General features: G+C 42.4%; 1 protein-coding gene across 2 annotated transcripts in view; it reads right to left on the reverse strand.

Moving 5' to 3' along the window:
* mvb12ba (multivesicular body subunit 12Ba) overlaps nucleotides 1–22,821 on the reverse strand; it is a 50,646-nt gene extending 27,825 nt beyond the window's left edge. The window contains exons 1-3 of one of the 2 annotated variants that reach the window (XM_021601552.3): nucleotides 22,575–22,821; nucleotides 11,544–11,666; nucleotides 2,209–2,316 (exon numbers count right to left, since the gene is read on the reverse strand). In XM_021601552.3, the coding sequence (XP_021457227.1) occupies nucleotides 2,209–2,316; nucleotides 11,544–11,657 (222 nt within the window). In that variant the 5' untranslated portion in view covers nucleotides 11,658–11,666; nucleotides 22,575–22,821. Of the gene's footprint in view, nucleotides 1–2,208; nucleotides 2,317–11,543; nucleotides 11,667–22,380 lie in introns of both variants that reach the window. The other variant, XM_021601551.3, reaches the window with a different exon arrangement.
* Between the last annotated feature and the right edge of the window lie 4,035 nt (nucleotides 22,822–26,856).

Genomic DNA, 26,856 nt, shown 5'->3' on the forward strand with positions numbered 1-26,856 from the left:
CGGTATCACAGTTCTCTTCCAACAGGCTCTACGCCTAAATAAGGTCATCGGTATCACAGTTCTCTACCAACAGGCTCTACGCCTAAATAAGGCCATCGGTATCACAGTTCTATACCAACAGGCTCTACGCCTAAATAAGGTCATCGGTATCACAGTTCCCTACCAACAGGCTCTACGCCTAAATAAGGTCATCGGTATCACAGTTCCCTACCAACAGGCTCTACGCCTAAATAAGGTCATCGGTATCACAGTTCTCTACGCCAGGTAATCGGTATCACAGTTCCAGGATCCACCAGGGTAGATTTTGCCTTTGTTACTCCATCTGAAGTGAAGTCAGTTAGCCCAATACCATTTAAGAAGACAAACACTGTATTCACGACTAGTTTAGTCAGATATTTTTTATTGGGTTATTACCTAATTAATATTTGGCAAGTTTCCAACCATAATGGTCCTGTATGGATCAGTTGGTAGAGCAGGACACTTGCAATGCCAGGGTTGTGGGTTCGATACCCGCGGCCACCCGTATGAAAAATGTACGTTTTGGATAAAAAGGGGCTTGGCATATGTTATAGCACCTGGTAAAGCGTTATATAAATCTAATTCTTAATTTTTTGGGGGCTAATTAGCCTAAGCGGAGAAACTGGTGACTCTTGCAAAATATGTTTGTCAGGTAACATAAATTATGGCACAAAAAAGCTGCCAGAAAACAAGGTGCTTCAGATGAGATATTTTGGTCTCTTTCCCCATCACAGAGAGTGAGTCATGCATGCTGTTTGAGTTTCTGATTAGAGTGGCTTATTGTATTGATGTGTTGAGAATCAGGTTCCTCCTCCCTACAGTAATTATTTGAACATCAGGGCTCTCCAGAGGGTGGCACGGTCTGCCCAACGCGTCACCGGGGGCAAACTACCTGCCCTCCAGGACACCTACAGCATCTGATGTCACAGGAAGGCCAAAAAGATCATCAAGTACATCAACCACCCCGAGCCACTGCCCGTTCACCCCGCTTTCATCCAGAAGGTGAGGTCAGTACAGGTTCATCAAAGCAGGGACCGAGAGTCTGAAAAACAGCTTCTATCTCAAGGACATCAGACTGTTAAGCAGCCATCACTATTCAGCTTCCACCCGGTTACTCAACCCTGCACCTTAGAGGCTGCTGCCCCATATACATAGACATGGAGTCTCTGGTCACTTGAATAATGGAACACTGGTCACTTTAATAATGTTCACATACAGTATATACATATGAGATGAGTAAAACAGTAGAATAGAATACAGTATATACATATGTAATGAGTAAAACAGTAGAATATAATACAGTATATACATATGAAATGAGTAAAGCATTATTATATTCTACTGTTTTACTCCTTTCATATGTATATACTGTATTATATTCTACTGTTTTACTCCTTTCATATGTATATACTGTATTCTATTCTACTGTTTTACTCATTTCATATGTATATACTGTATTCTATTCTACTGTTTTACTCCTTTCATATGTATATACTGTATTCTATTCTACTGCTTTACTCCTTTCATATGTATATACTGTATTATATTCTACTGTTTTACTCATTACATATGTATATACTGTATTATATTCTACTGCTTTACTCCTTTCATATGTATATACTGTATTATATTCTACTGTTTTACTCATTACATATGTATATACTGTATTATATTCTACTGTTTTACTCATTTCATATGTATATACTGTATTCTATTCTACTGTTTTACTCATTTCATATGTATATACTGTATTATATTCTACTGCTTTACTCCTTTCATATGTATATACTGTATTATATTCTACTGCTTTACTCATTACATATGTATATACTGTATTATATTCTACTGTTTTACTCATTTCATATGTATATACTGTATTATATTCTACTGTATTTTAGTCAATGTCACTCCGACATTGCTCGTCCTGACATTTATATATTTCTTAATTCCATTATTTTACATTTAGATGAGTGTACTGTAGTGTATTTTTAGATTCTACTGCACTGTTGGAGCTAGGTACACAAGCATTTCGCTACACCCGTAATAACATCTGCTAAATATGTGTATGTGACCAATAAATTGTGATTTGATTTAGTATAGACAAACCATTCAGGAACACAGATGTTCATCACAGTGGGCATTAGAGTGGCAGTGTGGTATCATTAATGTACGTCGACTTTCATCACTTACGTTTTCTTTAGAGAAGACCCTGGTGAAACAGAGGTAGCGTGTCACCTTGGATTTGAACAGGCCGTCTTTCCACAAGTCAGCGTCAAGACCATCTGTTGTTTGGGAGACCTGTTGGTTGAGAGGGATAGACATTTAGAGGGGCGTCGCTAGTCAGTGTGGACCTATCACCATTGAGGGAAGATAGTGATGAATCTGTTGATGCTGGCAAATAAAAGGATTTTACTGGCTGATTGACACGAGGTCGGGTCAAGCTTGGAGACAGACAATAGCAGTTTTCTTCCTTAAGTTCCAGACTGAAAAATACACCTATTGTCAAAACTCAACACTTGAAAAGACGTGAACACAATACTAAACAGTGACATTAAACTCATGTCAAAAAAATTGGATTAAGCAAACGGAAATTGAGGGATCCACCTCTCAGTAACTCCGAGGATATTTGAACATGTGGGATATTGGGGTGTTACACCACTGCTCATGTTAGTAGGTGTTCTGTATCCGGCCAATCCAGCAGTGCCTGTTAACTTGAGAGAAGAAGAAAAAAAAAAACGGCAGGATAAGCGAGAAGCGACCCTCACGCAAAAGCAACACATTCTTGGGTTTCTCCGTGACAACAGGAATTCTGTGATCCACCAAGGCTGGTTTGGAAGCCACTGCCACCCCAATGATGTATAATTGAGTTCAGAGGGAAGTGTCTATACTTGGCTATCAGTGAGAAATGTAGATTCCCTGTCAGACCAGAGGTCAGCGAAGCCTCGACAATGATATTTTCTCTACCACAGAAAGAAAGATAAAAACCGTTGGTGGTGGTGGGGGACTGCTTTTCCAAAAATTAGTTTTGATGGAGCGAGGCAGTTATTGACCAGAGAATTAACTTATTCCACATTGTTGTGTTACAGCCTTTTTTAAATGACTACCTCATCTCTGTACCCCACACATACAGATAGTTGTAAGGTTCCTCAGTCGAGCAGTGAATTTCAAACAAAAAGACAAGGGAGGTTTTCCAATGCCTCGCAAAGAAGGACACCAATTTGTAGATAAAAATGTATAGACACCGTACATCTGAAATACCCCCTAGGACCAAACAGACTTGGGTAAACAAAAATGCGTATTTGAAAATACACTTGTCTGTATACAGGAAAATACTTTCCAAGTATATTTCCAAATACATTCCAATATTTTAACAATAATATCCAAATACTTACTTCGAAATGGTCTTTAAAAGTAATGGAAATAGAATTTAAAAGTATTTAAGTCTGTCAGGGACCAGACCAGTTCTCTCTGCTTACTTCAGATGTTAGTACGTCCTCTCAGGGACTATGATAATCGATTATGATCAAATCAGCTTCCTGTGAACACATGTTAACATGTGTCGAGAAGCAATTTATGCCACATACCCTTGGATTAAAAAGACATGATAACTACCTCTGCTGAAATGAGTAGTGGAGTCTTGCTCTTCACAGTATTCCCATAGCTGCAAACATCAGAACAAAGTGTGGGAGCACTTCATCACTTTCTAGTATAAAACTACTTGGTGCTGTTACTCGCAGTTACATTTTACCTTGTCAATTGTGCTACAGCACATAAGGAATACATGTTTGAATCCCAATGTGTCATTATCGCTTATACCAGCCCTTATGGAAATCCCAAGCAGCAGAGGACCAGGCTGAGAATAACTGTTACTAGGGAAGGGTTCACTGTGGCAGCTGGTAACGATGGCCAACAGCCAATCACAAGCTGTTAGAATCTTGGGGGATATTCGGATCCATGCGCCACTCCCAGACTTTCGTGACATCGGGTCGTGGCTTTGCGCCATCTGCCCGCACACAGAAATGAGTCTCTTCTCCGTGGCAATGAGTCAGCGGGTGTCTTTCCTTTGAGACGGTGAGAAGGAGAGCGTGACCATCATTGACAAGCCTGAGTCAATGACTACACTTGGGGAACGAGGCGGGAGAGCACTCTGGGGAACGAGGCGGGAGAGCACTCTGGGGAACGAGGCGGGAGAGCACTCTGGGGAACGAGGCGGGAGAGCACTCTGGGGAACGAGGCGGGAGAGCACTCTGGGGAACGAGGCGGGAGAGCACTCTGGGGAACGAGGCGGGAGAGCACTCTGGGGAACGAGGCGGGAGAGCACTCTGGGGAACGAGGCGGGAGAGCACTCTGGGGAACGAGGCGGGAGAGCACTCTGGGGAACGAGGCGGGAGAGCACTCTGGGGAACGAGGCGGGAGAGCACTCTGGGGAACGAGGCGGGAGAGCACTCTGGGGAACGAGGCGGGAGAGCACTCGGGGAACGAGGCGGGAGAGCACTCGGGAAACGAGGCGGGAGAGCACTCAGGGAGTATAAAGGAATGTTTAACGATGTGTATTCAGAACAGAAACTAACTTGTCAATAGTTACAGAAGTGCAGAATGCTGAATTTAATTTCCATATTTGGTATATTACTTGGATCCCCATTACCAGTTGCTATAGCAGCGGCTAGTCTTCCCGGGGTCCAACACAAAACATGAAACATAATACAGATAATTAATAGACAAGAACAGAACTAAATAAAAAAAAAATTTAAAGGCACACGTAGCCTACATATTAATGTATACACACAAACTATCTGGGTCAAATAGGGGAGGGAGAGGCGTTGTGCTGCGAGGTGTTGCATTATCTGTTTAAAAAAACAAAAACATGTTTTCTGTTCATTTGAGCAATATGAGATGGAACAGAGTTCCATGCAATAAGGGCTCTATATAATACTGTACGCTTCCTTGAATTTGTTCTGGATTTGGGGACCGTGAAAAGACCCCTGGTGGCATGTCTGGTGAGGTAAGTGTGTGTGTCAGAGCTGTGTGTAAGTTGACTATGCAAACAATTAGGGATTTAACACATTAATGTTTCTTATAAAAATAAGTGATGCAGTCAGTCTCTCCTCAACTCCCAGCTAAGAGAGACTGAAATGCATAGTATTTATATCAGCCCTCTGACTACAATGAAGAGCAAAACGTGGCTCCCTGTACTGGACCGGCTGCAGTTTAACTAATGTCGGTCTTTCCTTGCAGCACTGGACCACATGACTGGACAATAATTAAGATCAGATATAACTAGAGCAGGACTCGCTTTTTGGAGTGTGGTGAAAAAAAAAAGCAGAGTCTCTCTTTATTACGGACAGACTTCTCCCCATCTTTACAACCATTGAATCAGTGATTTCATTATCTGTGGTTGCTGATGCGTATGTGGTTGAATCATCAGAAGACATGGACACACAGAGGGCCTAGAGCGCTGCCCTGCGGTTCACCACACTTTACATGTTTGACATTAGAGAAGCTTCCATTACAAAAAAATAACAGAGTTCTATTGGATCGATAGCTCGGAATCCACGATATGGCAGAGGTTGAAAAGTCATACGTTTTTTTTCTCCAACAGGTTATAGTCAATAATATCAAAGGCTGCACTGAAATCTTAACAGTAAATGTTCTTATAAAATTTCTCCATACCCAGGGAGGAGATATCGTTGTTGTTGGTAAAGGAAGGCATGCGATAGAGATGCCCTCCAACCTACGCTAGTCCAATGTTTGGTTTGAGCTTTGCTGAGTTCAAACAAACAAACTCCTGCCTCCCCAAGTGCCCACAGGGCTAGACTTTCTGCTGCCCATCCACCCTGCAGTGTGAGCCTGTGTCCATGTAAACTTGCACCTGCAAATTTCTCCAGTTCAACTTGGGCACACTGGGAGTTAGGCCTAGGTCCTCTGGGTGCCAGCAGAAAGGATGAGGCACAGCCGAGAGGCTACATCAGTGTGGAGGCCTAGAGAACTTCAACAGGCTAACAAGATGGCCACCTTCTGAATCATAAACACAAGGCTGCTGGCTGCAACGCTCAAGGATATGTTGTTTCACATTCAAAAGTACAACTAGGCCTAGGGATGTGCATCTTTCCCTTTCCAGATGATTCAATACGTATCTAGATACATGGGCTCCGATACAGGAACCATACATTTTTAATTTGAAACGAGTTGGTGCGATTCGTCACACTAAAATGTGTTGCTGATGGAGCTCATGAGCTGGATCGTCTGAGCTGACTTCTCTATGTGTGTGTAAATGTATGTATGTACAGTGCCTTGCGAAAGTATTCTGCCCCCTTGAACTTTGCGACCTTTTGCCACATTTCAGGCTTCAAACATAAAGATATAAAACTGTATTTTTTTGTGAAGAATCAACAAGTGGGACACAATCATGAAGTGGAACGACATTTATTGGATATTTCAAATTTTTTTAACAAATCAAAAACTGAAAAATTGGGCGTGCAAAATTATTCAGCCCCCTTAAGTTAATACTTTGTAGCGCCACCTTTTGCTGCGATTACAGCTGTAAGTCGCTTGGGGTATGTCTCTATCAGTTTTGCACATCGAGAGACTGACATTTTTTCCCATTCCTCCTTGCAAAACAGCTTGAGCTCAGTGAGGTTGGATGGAGAGCATTTGTGAACAGCAGTTTTCAGTTCTTTCCACAGATGCACTGTATGTATGTATGAGCACCTCCTCCCAGCTGCCCACTGCACTGAGGCTAGGTAACACGGTCACCACCGATAAATCCATGATTATCGAAAACTTCAATAAGCATTTCTCAACGGCTGGCCATGCCTTCCGCCTGGCTACTTCAACCTCGGCCAACAGCCCCGCCCCCCCCCGCTGCTCCTCGCCCAAGCCTCTCCAGGTTCTCCTTTACCCAAATCCAGATAGCAGATGTTCTGAAAGAGCTGCAAAACCTGGACCCGTACAAATCAGCTGGGCTTGACAATCTGGACCCTCTATTTCTGAAACTATCCGCCACCATTGTCGCAACCCCTATTACCAGCCTGTTCAACCTCTCTTTCATATCGTCTGAGATCCCCAAGGATTGGAAAGCTGCCGCAGTCATCCCCCTCTTCAAAGGGGGAGACACCCTGGACCCAAACTGTTACAGACCTATATCCATCCTGCCCTGCCTATCCCACTGTACCTTCTCCGCTGTGCAATCTGGTTTCCGAGCCGGTCACAGGTGCACCTCAGCCACACTCAAGGTACTAAACGATATCATAACCGCCATCGATAAAAGACGGTACTGTGCAGCCGTCTTCATCGACCTTGCCAAGGCTTTCGACTCTGTCAATCACCATATTCTTATCGGCAGACTCAGTAGCCTCGGTTTTTCGGATGACTGCCTTGCCTGGTTCACCAATTACTTTGCAGACAGAGTTCAGTGTGTCAAATCGGAGGGCATGCTGTCCGGTCCTCTGGCAGTCTCTATGGGGGTGCCACAGGGTTCAAATCTCGGGCCGACTCTTTTCTCTGTATACATCAATGATGTTGCTCTTGCTGCGGGCGATTCCCTGATCCACCTCTACGCAGACGACACCATTCTATATACTTTCGGCCCGTCATTGGACACTGTGCTATCTAACCTCCAAACAAGCTTCAATGCCATACAACACTCCTTCCGTGGCCTCCGACTGCTCTTAAACGCTAGTAAAACCAAATGCATGCTTTTCAACCGATCGCTGCCTGCACCCGCATGCCCGCCCAGCATCACCACCCTGGATGGTTCCGACCTAGAATATGTGGACATCTATAAGTACCTAGGTGTCTGGCTAGACTGCAAACTCTCCTTCCAGACTCATATCAAACATCTCCAATCGAAAATCAAATCAAGAGTCGGCTTTCTATTCCGCAACAAAGCCTCCTTCACTCACGCCGCCAAGCTTACCCTAGTAAAACTGACTATCCTACCGATCCTCGACTTCGGCGATGTCATCTACAAAATGGCTTCCAACACTCTACTCAGCAAACTGGATGCAGTCTATCACAGTGCCATCCGTTTTGTCACTAAAGCACCTTATACCACCCACCACTGCGACTTGTATGCTCTAGTCGGCTGGCCCTCGCTACATATTCGTCGCCAGACCCACTGGCTCCAGGTCATCTACAAGTCCATGCTAGGTAAAGCTCCGCCTTATCTCAGCTCACTGGTCACGATGGCAACACCCATCCGTAGCACGCGCTCCAGCAGGTGTATCTCACTGATCATCCCTAAAGCCAACACCTCATTTGGCCGCCTTTCGTTCCAGTACTCTGCTGCCTGTGACTGGAACGAATTGCAAAAATCGCTGAAGTTGGAGACTTTTATCTCCCTCACCAACTTCAAAAATCAGCTATCTGAGCAGCTAACCGATCGCTGTAGCTGTACATAGTCTATTGGTATATAGCCCACCCATTTTCACCTACCTCATCCCCATACTGTTTTTATTTATTTCTTTTTCTGCTCTTTTGCACACCAATATCTCTACCTGTACATGACCATCTGATCATTTATCACTCCAGTGTTAATCTACAAAATTGTAATTATTCGCCTACCTCATGCCTTTTGCACACATTGTATATAGACTCCCCCTTTGTTTTCTACTGTGTTATTGACTTGTTAATTGTTTACTCCATGTGTAACTCTGTGTTGTCTGCTCATACTGCTATGCTTTATCTTGGCCAGGTCGCAGTTGCAAATGAGAACTTGTTCTCAACTAGCCTACCTGGTTAAATAAAGGTGTTCTCAACTAGCCTACCTGGTTAAATAAAGGTGTTCTCAACTAGCCTACCTGGTTAAATAAAGGTGTTCTCAACTGGCCTACCTGGTTAAATAAAGGTTAAATAAAATACAAATAAAAAAATGTATGTATGCATGTATGTAGGCACCTGAGCTGAGCCATAAGGGAGTTTACCCCCACACTACCAATATCAGATTAGAGCTATAAGGGACACTAGACATCTACCCCCTACTACCACTATCAGATTAAGGGGGGGCAAATGTAGCATATTTGTTTCTGAAATCACCACTCTAATTAACTTGTAATTTCTGCAGATTAAGTGTTTAGGATAGTAATGTAGCAATATTTATTGTTTACAAATTAGTAATGACAAAGCCATAACGATGGATTTCACCCCCCCGTCTGTCGTCGCCAGGCAATTGTATGCAACGTTCAGCAGGTATAGCCAGATGAGTGGTCTCCGGTACCTTACTTTTAACCAATTCAACAGCGCATAGATAACCTAGCAAATTACAAAAAGGTGGTCACTCAGCTAATAAAGCCCAATATCACACAAGCCGTTTTAGCATTTGAAGATGTGCAAGATTAGGAACAGACTACCTACCTCGTGTTGGTCAGCGTGCAAAGCCGGGCACAGTGCGCAGTTTGACAAGGCTATTGACATTGCCTGGCGTTGTTAGGCAAAACTATTTGTAGACTAATGACTTAACACAGGTACATGCAGTTTGACACCGAAGGAGAGAGGACACATCAGTTGTCACAAAAGATGAGGTATTTTCAGAAGCCAGAAAGACGGTAATGAGCTAAAAAAAAATATTGAAATCAAATCAAACTTTATTTGTCACACACACACGCTGAATACAACAAGTGTAGACATGACCGTGAAATGCTTACTTACTACAAGCCCTTAACCAACAGTGCAGTTCAAGAAGAGTTAAGAGTTCTGACCAATGCATTCTACATTTGCATTGGTTTGGGATCCGATGCACATGCATCTTAAACATTTGAAAAATAATCTGTGACTTGTTACATCCCTACCTACAGTTGAAATCGGAAGTTTACATACACCTTAACCAAATACATTTACACTCAGTTTTTCACAATTCCTGACATTTAATCATAGTAAAAAGTCCCTGTTTTATGTCAGTTAGGATCACCACTTTATTTTAAGAATGTGAAATGTCAGAATAATAGTAGAGAATGATTTATTTCAGCTTTTATTTATTTTATCTCATTCCCAGTGGGTCAGAAGTTCAGACACTAATTAGTGTTTGGTAGCATTACCTTTAAATTGCTTAAATTGGGTCAAACGTTTTGAGTGCCTTCCACAAGCTTCCTACAATAAGTTTGGTGAATTTTGAGCCATTCGTCCTGACAGAGCTGGTGTAACGGAGTCAGGTTTGTAGACCTCCTTGCTCGCACACGCTTTGTGATGGCCACTCCAATACCTTGACTGTGTTGTCCTTTAGCCATTTTGCCACAATTTTGGAAGTATGCTTGGGGTCATTGTCCATTGGGAAGACCGATTTGCGACCAAGCTTTAACTTCCTGACTGATGTCTTGAGATGTTGCTTCAATATATCCATATAATTTCCCTTCCTTATGATGCCATCTATTTTGTGAAGTGCACCATTCCCTCCTGCAGCAAAGCACCCCCACAACATGATGCTGCCACCTTCGTGCTTCACGGTTGGGATGGTGTTCTTAGGCATGCAAGCCTCCCCCTTTTCCTCCAAGCATAACGATGGACACTATGGCCAAACAGTTCTATTTTTGTTTCATCAGACCAGAGGACACATTTCTCAAACAAGAATGATCTTCGTCCCCATGTGCAGTTGCAAAAAGCAGTCTGACTTTTTATGGCGGTTTTGGAGCAGTGGCTTCTTCCTTGCTGAGCGGCCTTTCAGGTTATGTCGATATAGGACTCGTTTTTACTGTGGATATAGATACATTTGTACCTGTTTCCTCCAGCATCTTCACAAGGTCCTTTGCTGTTGTTCTGGGATTGATTTGCACTTTTCGCACCAAAGTACGTTCATCTCTTGGAGACAGAACACGCCTCCTTCCTGAGCAGTATGACGGCTGCGTGTTCCCATGGTGTTTATACTTGCATACTATTGTTTGTACACACGAACGTGGTACCTTCAGTTGTTTGGAAATTGCTCCCAAGGATGAACCAGACTTGTGGAGGTCTACAATTTCTTTTCTGAAGTCTTGGCTGATTTCTTTAGATTTTCCCATGATGTCAAGCAAAGAGAGTTTGAAGGTAGGCCTTGAAATACATCCACAGGTAGACCTCCAATTGACTCAAATTATGTCAATTAGCCTATCAGAAGCTTCTAAAGCCATGACATCGTTTTCTGGAATTTTCCAAGCTGTTTAAAGGCACAGCCAACTTAGTGTATGTAAACTTCTGACCCACTGGAATTGTGATACAGTGAATTATAAGTGAAATAATCTTTCTGTTAACAGTTGTTGGAAAAATGCACAAAGTAGATGTCCTAACTGACTTGCCAAAACTATAGTTTGTTAACAAGAAATTTGTGGAGTGGTTGAAAAATGAGTTTTAATGACTCCAAGCTAAGTGTATGTAATATTCCGACTTCAACTGTATAAGCCTACATCAGTGTAAGAATCAACGCAATAAATGTGTGATTAACATCACAAGCCAACATCAAGAATAGCTTGTGTGGCTAATCCTTCATCAAACAGGCTGATTTGATATTCTTTTTAATTAACACATCTTTCCCGAGTCCTGCACCTCCGTGATGTACTCACCACATCATAGCCAGTAGGCGCTCTGTTTCGCGAGGCCACCACCCCCACACCAGTGATGGGGTCCATGGGCAACTCCGGCAGTGCGTCTGAAAGCTCCCGAACCTCAGGCATCATGGGAGAGTTCTGAGGAAGGAAAAAAAAAAAACACAGCTAGAGTTCAGTGCCTCAAGAACTGTCTGATTGGGCTGAAAAGGTCAAGCGAAAACAGGTCTAATGTAAAAGTTGCCCCTAAGCACAGATCTATGGTTATGGACCCAGTGCTAATGACTAGTAAGACACACTGTCTGTGGTTAAAGATTACAGGGGGGGGTCTTCAACCTTTTCTAGCATGTGGGCTACTTTAAAAATTATGAAACATGTCACGAGCTACTCATAAAATGTTTTCCTAGCTTTTAAATAGGCAGTTTTTGTATTTTCCAGTATGACCTTCCCTGTATATTTTGTAATTTAATGTTTTACTCTCAATTTTACAATTATTCATAAAGAACTAAAATGTGATGTCCATGTCAATGGTTGAATCACATCCAAAGACAATTTTCTAATAAAATAAAATAAACCTGACAAGAGACAATGTGAGAGAAAGCGAACTGCCATTACCATTATGAAGATCAACCCCAGAATAAATTATTCAATTGGAGTGTTGAACCAGCAGGTTCATAGAATGATGATCCCATCTTACATTAAGGGGATTGGAATTAGCCCACTGTTAGACCAGGCAGGGACTCATTATAGAGTGCCTTCAGAAAGTGTTTACACCCTTATTGACTTAATTCCACATTTTGTTATGTTACAGCCTGATTGGATTCACACAATACCCCATAATGACAAAGTGAACATATTTAGATTCACGTTTGGCATCAATGGATTGTACAATATTTACCCATTATTATTTTCAAAATGATTCAAGCTCTGTCAAAATGTATTGTTGATCATTGCTAGACAACCATTTTCAGGTATTGACATATATTTTCAAGCAGATTTAAGTCAAAACTGTAACTGAGACACTCAGGAACAGTCACCGTCTTCTTGGTAAGCAACTCCACTGTAGATTTGGTCTTATGTTTTAGGTTATTGTACTGCTGAAAGGTGAAATCATCTCCCAGTGTCTAGTGGAAAGCAGACAACCAGTTTTTCCTCTAGGATTTAGCCTGTGCTAAGTTCTATTGCGTTTCTTTTTTTTATCCTGAAAAACTCACTAGTTCTTAACAATTAAAAGCATACCCATAACATGATGCAGCCACCACTATGCTTGAAAATATGGAGAGTGGTACTCAGTAATGTGTTGCATTTGCCCCAAACATAACACTTTGTACTCCGGACAAAAAGTGACTTGCTTTACCACATTTTCTGCAGTTTTACTTTAGTGCCTTGTTGCAAACAGGATGGATGTTTAGTGCCTTGTTGCAAACAGGATGGATGTTTAGTGCCTTGTTGCAAACAGGATGGATGTTTAGTGCCTTGTTGCAAACAGGATGGATGTTTAGTGCCTTGTTGCAAACAGGATGGATGTTTAGTGCCTTGTTGCAAACAGGATGGATGTTTAGTGCCTTGTTGCAAACAGGATGGATGTTTAGTGCCTTGTTGCAAACAGGATGGATGTTTCGGAATATTTTTATCCTGTATAAGTGTCCTTTTCATTCTGTCAATTAGGTTAGTATTGCAGTTTAACTATAATGTTGTTGATCCATCCTAATTGTTTTCCTATCACAGCCATTAAACTCAGTAACTGTTTTAAAAGTCACCATTGGCCTCACGGTGAATTACTGGAGCGGTTTCCTTCATCTCCGGCAACTAGGATGGACGCCTGTATAGAGTTAGGATGGACGCCTGTATATTTGTAGTGACTGGGTGTTTTGACACACTATCCAACATGTAATTAACTTCACTATGCTCGAAGGGATATTCAATGTCTGCTTTTGTATTTTTACACCCATCTTCCAATAGGTGCCCTTCTTTGCGAGGCATTGGAAAACCTCCTTGGTCTTTGTTGTATAATCTGTGTTTGAAATTCACTGCTCGACCTTACAGATAATTATGTGTGTGGGGTACAAAGATGAGGTAGTCAAAATCATGTTTAACACTATTATTGACATGCAACTTATATATCACTTGGTACACATTTTTACTCCTCAACTTACTTAGGCTTGCCATAACAACGGGATTGAATACTTATTGACTCAAGACATCGAAGACATTTAATTTCTAATTAATTTGTACAAATATTGAAAAACTCTACTTTGACGTTATGGGGATAGTGTGTTGTGTGTAGGCCAACCAGTGACAAATCTAAACGTAATCAATTTTAAATTCAGCCTGTAAAACAAAATGTAGAAAAAAGTCAATGGGTGTGCTGTGCATACTTCCTGAAGTTACTGTTTGAGCATTTTGAAATGATAAAAACTACAACAACAAAAAAAATATTTGGATCACACTATTCTCTCTGCTTCTCCTCAATTCAGCAGACTGTAGAGGACAGGTTTCAAACCAAGAGAAAGAAATTTGATCCAAAAAAATCATATTAATCTTTGGTCTCAACAGTCTGCACTGACAAATAGATCACAGAGGCCCTTACACAAACTGCGCCCTTCCTCTGTGCAGACCACAGAATCCCACAGCCTCATTCCTAATCTGACTTCATACAGCAAAACAAAGATTCACAACAGCACCTCAGAAACAATGAATAGAACATTAAAATCCTATGTTCCAGACAGGCACCTAAAGCCGCTAGAGCCAAACGGCACCTGAACATGTTTGAACATCGTCTCACCAGTTGCAGACACAACAGTGCAACAAATACGAGTAGGAGGGGACAGGGTACTAGTTTTGACCTCAGTTTCACAGAGAGGATGTGGCCTGATTATGACCATTTACCACTGCACAATAGACAAGACCAGCAGGATTTCACTGATGTCTACCTGAAAGCAAATATAATCAAATGCTAGTTAACAAAACAAGACAAAAATGTTAGTTGGATTGTTGGAGAAACAACATTGGTCCTGACATGTATTAAGGAAAAGCTGATTCCAATGCTCCGGACAGAAATTACTCAGAGGTAAAAAGGGTAACCTGGCCTCCTTAATAACAAACAGAATCAGATTGCTTCGTAAATGCTTTGCAGAATTAGAGATTGCAAAGAACACTGCCTCGAACAGCGCAGCAAAAACAGGTTCCACTGATTCACAGATAGGACATGGAATGGAGGGGACCTGACAGTCTGGGTGTGACGGTTTAAACATTAAAAAAGTTTAATCTCTCCCCACATTCAAAGCACAGTGCCGTTATCACACAACTACAACTAGCAGGCAGGGCTCTAACGTGCGACAAAATATGTTCCTGGGCGACCAGTTTTATTTTGGGAGCACTAACACCCATAAGCACTCCCATTTCGTTGCGTCGGATGTCCTGCATGTCAATGGAGACGTCCACAACGGAGTGGAAACGCAACGGCGGTTGAAGGCTGCGTTGCGAGACGGACACTGCATACTTACATTTTGTTCCCTTCATCTTCAGTCCAGCCAGATCACATTGAAGAACAGGTACTTACCACAGAAGAAGAAAAACATTTGGTTTTCGATTATGGCTTTATGGGATAGCTAGCAACTTGTAAACAGTTACCCATTCCTATACGAGTACTAGTGTATTTTAATAGTAATGTTAAAAATAATACACATTGGCTGTTCAGCCAATTATATTGACCGTTGCCTCCCGTTTAAGTTTATTGTGATGGTAATGACGTTTGTTTAAATTATAATTATTGGGTGGTGGTCACTAGCTACAATGGTATCTTCAAGCTAGCTGCTCTTAGAGAAACAAAACATGTTTTATTATCACCTGAAACAATATATTTATCCTGTCGTGAATGAAAAAAGGTAATTTTGCACCCTTCCAAAATAAATGTGATCTTTGACGAGAGACAGTCTCTCCTCCATCTTGCATTACAAACACTACACTTGTCTGTTCGGTAGAGTGAAAATAACATAAAAATATCTTTTTTTACTCCTGTACGTAATGAAATACATCACGATGTAAACGGGCATAGCAGGCTGACTACACTGCTCGCTGCAAAATAAATGTAGAAAGCTATGTTATTCAATTATTGCACCGACACTGCGTGCGCCAACGAGCGTCTGCGTTGCCATGGGCTAAAATAGATGTCAGTTCTATTTCTGATGCAGATCGAGCTGCAAGTCCTGCCTCTCCCATCTCCTCATTGGTTTATAGAAGCAGATACGCACGTGCCATCTCCTCATTGGATATACCCACTTGGGTGACTGAAAGACGAAAGAGGTCGGTGGAGGTAATGCACCTAATTTATTAAAGTTGCCAATCGCAATTATAAAGTCAAGAGAAGAAAAGGTCTAGAAGGAGGAAAGATGACTAGAAACGATTCGTTTGACCATTTTGTGTGTGGATTAATTGTCGGAGTAGAGGACCTTGTGCATTTCAGGTAAAATAACAACTCAATGTTTATATCCCAGGACAAATTAGCTAGCAACAGCAAGCTAGCTAAATAGGACAAATTTGCTAGCAAGTGCAAGCTAACTAGCTAAATTGCTATAAAGGTTTAATGCTTTTTGACCTGTCCCCAAATTAAATGTCATTGGTTCAGAGTTTGTTTTGATATTTTAACCTGCGTGTCCTGATCGCGTTTGGTGTGGGGGGGACAAAATAAATGTATGCTCGATGGCGCACAGCCGGTTTGGGTTCCGTGTCAGGCTTCACTGCACGGTTGTTTCCGAGCGCCCTAGATAAACAAGCAAGTGCAGATTCGTTGGCGCAATGTTCACACCACACTCTACAGCGAAACGGCATGCTTCTAGCCCAACCATCTCAAAAGATCTGACCCGTATTACCCGCGCAAAATGATCTTCCTATAGCAGTAGCGGATAACCAGGAAAGCATTTTACAGTCATAAACCACGTTATGGGCCGCTTTATAAAAATAGAAAATTGTATCAAATTAAATTAAATTGTATTTGTCACATGCGCCGAATCCAACCTCACAGTGAAATGCGTACTTAAAAGCCCTTAACCAACAACGAAGTTAAGAAAATCTACTCGTGCATCGACTTTGTCAACCATTTATTTTACCTTTATTCAGTCACATTACCTCATTGGCTAGCTAGCTAACAACCTGGGAACTTTAGCAGTACATCCAAACATCTGGTGGCACAGAGAAAAGAAAGGGGATATCTTGATCAATGATCATAGCAATGAATGAATGACTGATTTCTTGCATGTCATCACTCAAACTTTACGTTTTTAAAAGGGGACCGTGTTCAATTTTCAATGACCTGCATCGCAATAGGAAAATAGTGCTTTTATACAATGTAGAAACCTAATATGATATTTCAATGACAGAAATTCGTATCAACATTTTAGCTTTTATAGTAAACAAATATATTTTTTGTGAGTTTAATCTTGGTGGGCAGGCTTTCATAGTTAAATCATATTTTTTAAAGTGTTACATATTAGTTTTGGGGGACAACACGTGCTTTAAACATAGCCTAGATCGAATTCATATAGTCTGTATCTCAATCAAATAAAAAATATATTTTCTGTTTATATTTTCTGTGGTTTTCATAACTAAGTTAGGCGCATCATTGCTCCCAATATTTATTTTTAATTTAAAGCCCTGCGAACAGGTCCCGATCATCATCATCATCATCATCGTCATAAAGGGAGAAAATGTCAACAAATATGTTTACCCAACGCAATAACGCTGTACCGTTAGTAAGAGGGGATATGCATCTTTCTAGTTGTCTGCCACGGATATAAAGTCCTCTGTGTGCACCGTGGTTAAAAGTTGGGGGGGGGGGGGGGGGGGGGAAATACACTGATTACAGATTTCATTGCAGTTAATATGCAGCCATTGTCAATGGCCTTTGTGAGTCGAGGTAATTTGCTAAATGAAGGACTGTCCGTGCCATTTGAACTGCGACTCGTGCTACTGAAACAAGTGTGTCTTCCTCATCAATATCACTGTGCACCGTTTACTCTGAAACAAGTGTGTCTTCCTCATCAATATCACTGTGCACCGTTTACTCTGAAACAAGTGTGTCTTCCTCATCAATATCACTGTGCACCGTTTACTCTGAAACAAGTGTGTCTTCCTCATCAATATCACTGTGCACCGTTTACTCTGAAACAAGTGTGTCTTCCTCATCAATATCACTGTGCACCGTTTACTCTGAAACAAGTGTGTCTTCCTCATCAGTATCACTGTGCACCGTTTACTCTGAAACAAGTGTGTCTTCCTCATCAGTATCACTGTGCACCGTTTACTCTGAAACAAGTGTGTCTTCCTCATCAATATCACTGTGCACCGTTTACTCTGAAACAAGTGTGTCTTCCTCATCAATATCACTGTGCACCGTTTACTCTGAAACAAGTGTGTCTTCCTCATCAATATCACTGTGCACCGTTTACTCTGAAACAAGTGTGTCTTCCTCATCAGTATCACTGTGCACCGTTTACTCTGAAACAAGTGTGTCTTCCTCATCAGTATCACTGTGCACCGTTTACTCTGAAACAAGTGTCTTCCTCATCAGTATCACTGTGCACCGTTTACTCTGAAACAATATCACTGTGCACCGTTTACTCTGAAACAAGTGTGTCTTCCTCATCAATATCACTGTGCACCGTTTACTCTGAAACAAGTGTGTCTTCCTCATCAGTATCACTGTGCACCGTTTACTCTGAAACAAGTGTCTTCCTCATCAATATCACTGTGCACCGTTTACTCTGAAACAAGTGTGTTTTCCTCATCAGTATCACTGTGCACCGTTTACTCTGAAACAAGTGTCTTCCTCATCAGTATCACTGTGCACCGTTTACTCTGAAACAATATCACTGTGCACCATTTACTCTGAAACAAGTGTGTCTTCCTCATCAATATCACTGTGCACCGTTTACTCTGAAACAAGTGTGTCTTCCTCATCAGTATCACTGTGCACCGTTTACTCTGAAACAAGTGTGTCTTCCTCATCAATATCACTGTGCACCGTTTACTCTGAAACAAGTGTGTCTTCCTCATCAATATCACTGTGCACCGTTTACTCTCTTTTCAACAGGTTGTTATTAGCCTTCACCAAAATGGGAGTTGAGACAAAAACAGCATTAGAAAGCAAATAATCTTCCCCTTTTTAAATCAGTAGATACCCACATCTGGTGGTTTCTTTTGCCCTGCGTTTGATTTGGGAGTTTAATCTTAGTGGTCTTTTGTTAAACATGAAACAACGTAGGCTCCTTGACGAATGAAAATGGTATTTGCCTTCAAAACATTTTTGCTGCATATTTCAGTCTGGAACCTGTCTAGGTTTAGGGGGAGGGGGTTGTCACCTACTCTAAAAAAAAGGCACACTAGAGCAGTTTGCAACAAAAAAAAGCCTAAAATATTCCAAAACCACAGCTCTTAGTTGGAACACATATTTCCCTACTTTTATAAACCAGTATATTTTTAATTGGAGTTAAAGCTGTGGTGATTTGGTAGAAATGTCTACAGTTTTCTTTGTGTATCCCATCCTTTCTTATAGACCCAATGGGAGCTTGGGTGCGCAGCACGCTGGTGTCTGTAGAGGGAGTGGTCAGATCCAATCTGACTGAGACGCGTAACGGAGGGGAAAAAGAGAATGTAGGGAGAAGAACTGTGAACACTTGGCTAGGTTTATTTTTTTATGCCAGTTGTCGAAGCAGTGTCCAGATGCACAAGCCTACTGTATGACTGTGGTAGTACTTCATCCCAGCTGTCATTCCAGGCAATAGGATTTCACATACTTTATGTTGGATTTTCCCCTTTTGTTCTCTCTTTTTAAGTGGGCTGAATATTGAGACTTGGGGGGGACATCAAAACATAGCAGCATATTAATGAGAGCTGAACTCTTTGGAGTTTGCACAGAGCAGGCAACACACTCTGGAGGCTACCTAGGCAACCGGGGCCCTCCCGCCTGGCATCTCCTTGGCTACCCGGCTCCCTTGCCAAAACAACTGACATAAAGAGGCTGTGTCAACTTCGTGAGGTAAACAGGAGCAGTTTGAGGCAAAGGGAACAACTGATGTGAAATGTATACCACAGGTTTAGGAGGGGACAGAAACCCCCAAGTCACTGGAGTTGAAGCAGCTGATGGTGACAGGCTAGAGAGAGCAACCTGACAAGTGACTTGGTGGCAGGCACCTGACAGTGACAGATATATTAGGCTACTGTACAACCAGGTAACTCACTCATTCACAGAACCAGGAAGAAGCTGGACATCATAGCCGTACACACAAGCATGTGCATAAACAGTGAGAACAAATGAATAGTGGCTGGTATAGCATGTAGGAATCCAGCATTTGTCAACAGCAGAGGTTAGGTGGGTCGCTGGGCTAGCCAAGAAGCTCAAATGCACAACTCACCCATACATGCACAAGCAGAGGGGTCCGGCCATGGTCGCCACACATTACACTGTTGTTCACTATGTACATACCACTCACATGTGTGGCTGCTAATGGGGCGAAGCAGGTCCATACCGAGCAGAGTCCTATCTGAATTCCTCTTGTGAAAAAAGACATTGCTAAGGAGACAGGGAGGAACACGACTGCCAAGATTGCAGAGACCATCCAGGCGCTGTATCTCTGCTTACAGTAACAGGAGCTGAACAGCAAGTGAACACACTTGACACACACACACACACAGAGAGCCTGGAATGTGTCATTAACAGGCCTAGATTAGTTTGAGAGCAAGGACAGTTAGAATAGGTAGTGAGTTAAGTAGTCAGCTTGCATTAGGCTAGCTTTGGTCCTCACATGAAGAAAACAAAAACAGCCTACATACCCTAATACAGTAGGACTTTACAACAATTGGCTTCCTTGCCCCCTTTTTCTGAAGAGAAACTCAAACAAACATCAATTTAAGTGTTAAGTCAACTGCTTGGGCAAATGTAGTAAACGGAAACTACCCAAATGTTATGCTCCCACAACAGTTACGTGAAATCATGAGTCACTTCCTCAAGAACCAGTTCCTCATTTAGCTCAAAGCAGGTATGTGAAATCATGGGTCACTTCCTCAAGAACCAGTTCCTCATTTAGCTCAAAGCAGGTATGTGAAATCATGGGTCACTTCCTCAAGAACCAGTTCTTCATTTAGCTCAAAGCAGGTATGTGAAATCATGGGTCACTTCCTCAAGAACCAGTTCTTCATTTAGCTTCCCTCCTCTCTCATATTATTAAAATTAACATAAAGAAAACTACCGCACGCAAGATGGAAGGGGAGGAATACCAAAATGTCTCAGCATTCCAAACAAAAAGGCCTAGGCTACCAACACATCTAAATTGAAAGTAGTGGCTACTTTGTTTAAAAGCTGTATATTGAGGTCTTTCAATGTGTAACTCATATTTATTTACCCATTTGTAATCCCGGACAATGACTTACCAGACGCACAACTTCCTCTCTCTTCATGTAAGAATCATGTCTGAGGCTAAATCCAATGAATTGCTGAACAAGTGTCAGCTAAAATTAGCCAGGTCCATCATCGGATTTGAATTACTTTTCTGCACAGAGATGGTTCTCAAGCATTTCGCCTTGCCTACCTCATGCAGGACAAGTTAACACGTACACCCCAGTAAAGATGATCAAACCTTTCAAACTGAACAAATCCAGCAACAACAACATCCCAGAACAAATTAATATAGTAAGAAAGTTACAGTAACTAGGTCTTCTGTATGCCTTGGCAGAGCACCAAGCACTGACTACAGACTACCAGACCAAAAACGAATTTACCAGCTATCCCTGCATTTTGCGAATTTAATGACTCCAATTTGGCTATTACATTTTAATTCTTACAAAACTGTTAACAAAATGTGCCAATCACATTCCATAGGCCTAGATAGGAAGAAGTATGCATTTCTGTTTTTAAAAGTTAGGTGGCTGATACAAAGAGTTTGAGACTAAACTGCAATTATACTTAGCTGTAGACTCACTCAACTCAAAGAGTAAATGCCTGCATCTCTTGGCTGTTTACTATTATATCTGAGGCCTCAACAATATTCTGAGTGACCCGAAAGCCATGCAAAGGAATACCATTATAGCTTATCTATATACACTTTCTTGCCAACAAATAGGCACAAGATTGCAGAATACCTTGCTTGGTGTGCATGAGAGTAAATATCTCCATTGGGTGTGTAGCCAGCACAATTTCCTTGGATGAAAAAACAACAATGTTGTATGACTGAATGCACTGTGTAGGAAACTAGCTAAATAAGTGGCCTGCTGTATTGACTGGGAACCTAGCCTACCTACAGACCTAGCTAGCGAGCTTCCTCCAACTAAATATAGTTAGTTCATTAGCTAGGTAACGTTAGTAAATATATATATATATATATATGGCTGTAGAAAGACATACGCTGCTAACTAGCAGCGAAAGTTACTCTTTGGTAAGAGAATGCTTGCTAGCTGATTGTGTGAGTCCTTGACATTGGCACATAGCTTAACGTTAGCAAAACATCGGCAGGCAGCTAACGAACACAGCCAGTGCTAGCTAGCTACTTAGCTAACGTGTTCATTCACATTTCTAACTTAACGAGGTAACTACAAGTCTATTAAAATAACCAACACGGCTTGCCATAATATGGTAACAGTAGAACTGGTTAATTAAGTTAGTAAACAAAGCTAGCAAGCTAACGAACGTTAGCATCTTTCGCTCCGAAAGAAAAGACAACGAAAGACAAAGTTAGCATGCACCATCGGTAGCTAGTTACGTTAGCAGGTTAATTATGCAAAGCAAAATTAGCAACAATATACAATCCATATATATTACTCCAAATGTGTCATCATCTCGTTAAATCTCTCGTATAGACTTAACTGTTACTCGCGGCACAGTGTCCCTCCTTTTCAGACAAAAGCATCTTTTCATGACCACAGAAGCAGCAGGGGGGGCTAGCAGTAGTGCTACAAGCCGCGGTCTCGTTCGAGGCCACCGCAGAGAGAAGCAGATGCTAACTACTTAAGCAGCTAAGCTAACTAGCTAGTTTGCAAGCTAACTAATCGATTTCTTACCCAGTGAGGCCCAACAATTCAGATTTTTTTTTTTTTTTTTTAAATCTTGGTTTAGACTTTCTATCTTCTTTTCCTCTTCTCCCCCTTTTTCGGGAATTACAGCCGCAAGAAATGCATCCTTTGTGGGATGTTAGCTAATCCCCCCCCCCAACGAGTTGATTTACTGAGCATTTAGGTGACTGAGATTGTAGCTAGCGGATTCTAATAGCTGCCATTTGTGGACATTGCAGTGAGAGAATGAGGGAGTGTACCAAGGCAGAAGTGATATGGTAATACCCCCTCCCTCCCTGCTCATGTTTGTTTTGTTTTGTGACGGACATATCAACAGTGCATGTAGTTAAGAACTATAAATGAGCCCGCTATGAATTCTTTGCTTCTGATGAAAAATGTACTGTCATATTGTTTTCCTTTTAATTTCAAAATCAAATCAAATGTATTTATAAAGCCCTTCTTACATCAGCTGATATCACAAAGTGCTGAACAGAAACCCAGCCTAAAACCAAACAGCAAGCAATACAGGTGTAGAAGCACAGTGGCTAGGAAAAACTCCATAGAAAAGCCAAAACCTAGGAAGAAACCTAGAGAGGAACCAGGCTCTTCTGGCTGTGCGGGGTGGAGATTATAACAGAACATGTCCAAGATGTTCAAATGTTCATAGATGACCAGCAGGGTCAATAATAATAATCACAGTGGTTGTCGAGGATGGTCAGCACCTCAGGTCAGCACCTCAGGAGTAAATGTCAGTTGGCTTTTCATACTCAATCATTCAGAGTATCTCTACCGCTCCTGCTGTCTCTAGAGAGTTGAAAACAGCAGGTCTGGGACAGGTAGCAGGTCCGGTGAACAGGTCAGGGTTCCATAGCCGCAGGCAGAACAGTTGAAACTGAAGCAGCAGCACGGCCAGGTGGACTGGGGACAGCAAGAAGTCATCAGACCAGGTAGTCATGAGGCATGGTCCTATGGCTCAAGTCCTCCAAGAGAGAGTAAAAGAGAGAGAATTAGAGAGAGCATACTTAAATTCACACAGGACACCGGATAAGACAGGATAAATACTCCAGATATAACAGACTGACCCTAGCCCCCCGACAAATAAACTACTGCAGCGTAAATACTGGAGGCTGAGACAGGAGGGGTCAGGAGACCCCAGGGCCAAAAAGGCAGGATATAACCCCACCCACTTTGCCAAAGCAGAGCCCCCACACCACTAGAGGGATACCTTCAACCACCAACTTACCATCCTGAGAAAAGGCAGAGTTCAGCCCACAAAGATCTCCGCCACAGCACAACCCAAGAAGGGGCGCCAACCCGGACAGGAAGATCACATCAGTGACTCAACCCACCCAAGTGATGCACCCCTCCAGGGACGGTATGGAAGAGCACCAGTAAGCCAGTGACTCAGCCCCTGTAAAAGGGTTAGAGGCAGAGAATCCCAGTAGAGAGACGGGAACTAGCCAGGCAGAGACAGCAAGGGCGGTTCATTGCTCCAGTGCCTTTCCATTCACCTTCACATTCCTGGGCCAGACTACACTCAATCATAGGACCTACTGAAGAGATGAGTCCTAATAATTTCCTTCCCCATTATTAGTTTATGTGCATATTCAGCTACAATCTGAGTTAGACCTAGCCTTTGATCATTACTCAGTTCCATTACACATAAGAGTCGTTGGACAAAGGCATCTTCTGTATGGGGGAGTTACTGTGTTTTGTAACAAGTCGCCAAACAACCTATGGGAACATCCCTTGTGCTTAATATCAAAGAACTTTACAGTCACGTCACACCCTTACTATATCCACGTGACCTGTCACTATGGACGGGTCAGCTGACAACATCAGCAGAAGTATTTTATTTTTATTTAACTAGGCAAGTCAGTTAAGAACAACTTCTTATTTACAATGATGGCCTACACCGGCTAAACCTGACGACGTTGGGCCAATTGTGCACCGCCCAATCATGGCTGGGTGTGATACAGCCTGGATTTGAACCAGGGTGTCTGTAGTGACGCCTCTAGCACTGAGATGCAGTGCCTAAGACCACTGCGCCACTCAGGAGCCCAAAAGTCTGCTTGAGTTGTGATTCTGGATGGCCAGATAGCTACCAACAATGATAACAAACTGCCATGGTTCTGGATGGCCAGATAGCTACCAACAATGATAAGAAACTGCCACGGTTCTGGATGGCCAGATAGCTACCAACAATGATAAGAAACTGCCATGGTTCTGGATGGCCAGATAGCTACCAACAATGATAAGAAACTGCCATGGTTCTGGATGGCCAGATAGCTACCAACAATGATAACAAACTGCCATGGTTCTGGATGGCCAGATAGCTACCAACAATGATAAGAAACTGCCATGGTTCTGGATGGCCAGATAGCTACCAACAATGATAACAAACTGCCATGGTTCTGGATGGCCAGATAGCTACCAACAATGATAAGAAACTGCCACGGTTCTGGATGGCCAGATAGCTACCAACAATGATAAGAAACTGCCAGGGTTCTGGATGGCCAGATAGCTACCAACAATGATAAGAAACTGCCATGGTTCTGGATGGCCAGATAGCTACCAACAATGATAAGAAACTGCCATGTGGGGAATCGTAAGTGACTCATTTCAGCTAGTTTAATCTTGTTCTTGATACCATTTCTTGTTATGAGGTGTTTTGACTGATTTCATGTCAATGCTAACATGCAAAAATTCCCTAGCTAGCTAGCTAACCAACAACTGTAACAATGTATTTGAGAGACAACAAGTTTACATGTTGTCAACATTCTATGCCATCCATCTGTTTTGCCCCATAGTTGCGCGTGTCGGTTGTTGCTAAACAACCAACCTGTCTATAAAATGCAGTGTGGCGTGACATACTGTCTTGTCTTCACTCATGTCGGGGCGGCAGGGAAGCCTAGTGGTTAGAGTGGAGGGGCGGCAGGGTAGCCTAGTGGTTAGAGTGTAGAGGCGGCAGGGTAGCCTAGTGGTTAGAGTGGAGGGGCGGCAGGGTAGCCTAGTGGTTAGAGTGTAGAGGCGGCAGGGTAGCCTAGGTGTTAGAGTGTAGAGGCGGCAGGGCAGCCTAGTGGTTAGAGTGTAGAGGCGGCAGGGTAGCCTAGTGGTTAGAGTGGAGGGGCGACAGGGCAGCCTAGTAGTTAGAGCGTTGGACTAGTAACCGGAAGGTTGCAAGTTCCAACCCCTGAGCTGACAAGGTACAAATCTGTCATTCTGCCCCTGAACAGGCAGAATGACTGTTCTTAGGCTGTCATTGAAAATAAGAATTTGTTCTTAACTGACTTGCCTGGTTAAATAAAGGTAAAATATATATTTTTTTACGTGTTTTACATTACAAGATTACTTTTTAAAAACACCCTTCGGCCTAGTGTGTTTTCATCATCACATGCTAACCAGCCCTTAATCATAGCAACATTTCATTTGCCTCCCCACTCCTCACAGGAAAGTCTTGAGTTGCATACACCTTGCCCGGTTAGGGCGTCGAGTGCCTACTTTGCTGCAACAAGAACTGTTTGTCAAACAGAACAGCTTTCGTGGGGATAACATCAAAAGGGGGGCGCTGTCTCGAAGCAGAGACTGGCACATTGGACGACCAACGCAGTGTCAAAATGAATACGCTGCAGCAGGTAGAACAACTCCACATGGCATGGTAGCACACTCCACCAGGGGTATGGCCACTTCATGGGCCTCGTTCAGAGGGGCCTCCCCTAGACTCTATCTGTGCTGCTGCAAGTTGGGCAACACCCATGACTTTCATGAGGTACTACAGACTCAATGTTATGTTCACACCATCAGTGGGATCTGTGGTTCTGGCACACTCTCTCAACTCAGATAAGTGAGCGTACCGTGAACCTTGTACTTACTTACTTATCAACCATCAGTGAGATTGGATGTTCTATACAAAGGCTTTCCACTCTTGGTGCTGTTGCACCTCGTGTTGTAAGTTCTAGCTTTCAGCTTGCCGTGTGTATACCACAGTTGAAATGTTGTGTTAATTTTGTGTTACTCTCTTGGGGTAATTATATTCTGTTACATACTGTGGTGGATACAAGGACGTCCCAGAGATTCATCTGGGTTTAATTTAAATGGTGAGTTATCCTACTCTGTTGTCCGAACAACCTCTTTCACACAGCCTCTGATAGGTTGTTTGGTTACAAGAACGAAAGAGAACGTTGGGTTACGGATGTAACCTCAGTTCTCTGAGAAGAGTAACAAGTCGCCAAGCTTTCATGTTGTTCTTCCACCTCCGTGGGGTTCGACTGAAGTAATAGACAGCATGTCA

This window comes from Oncorhynchus mykiss, chromosome 5 (assembly GCF_057628025.1).
Source record: "Oncorhynchus mykiss isolate SJ-2025 chromosome 5, ASM5762802v1, whole genome shotgun sequence".
Lineage (NCBI taxonomy): Eukaryota > Metazoa > Chordata > Actinopteri > Salmoniformes > Salmonidae > Oncorhynchus > Oncorhynchus mykiss.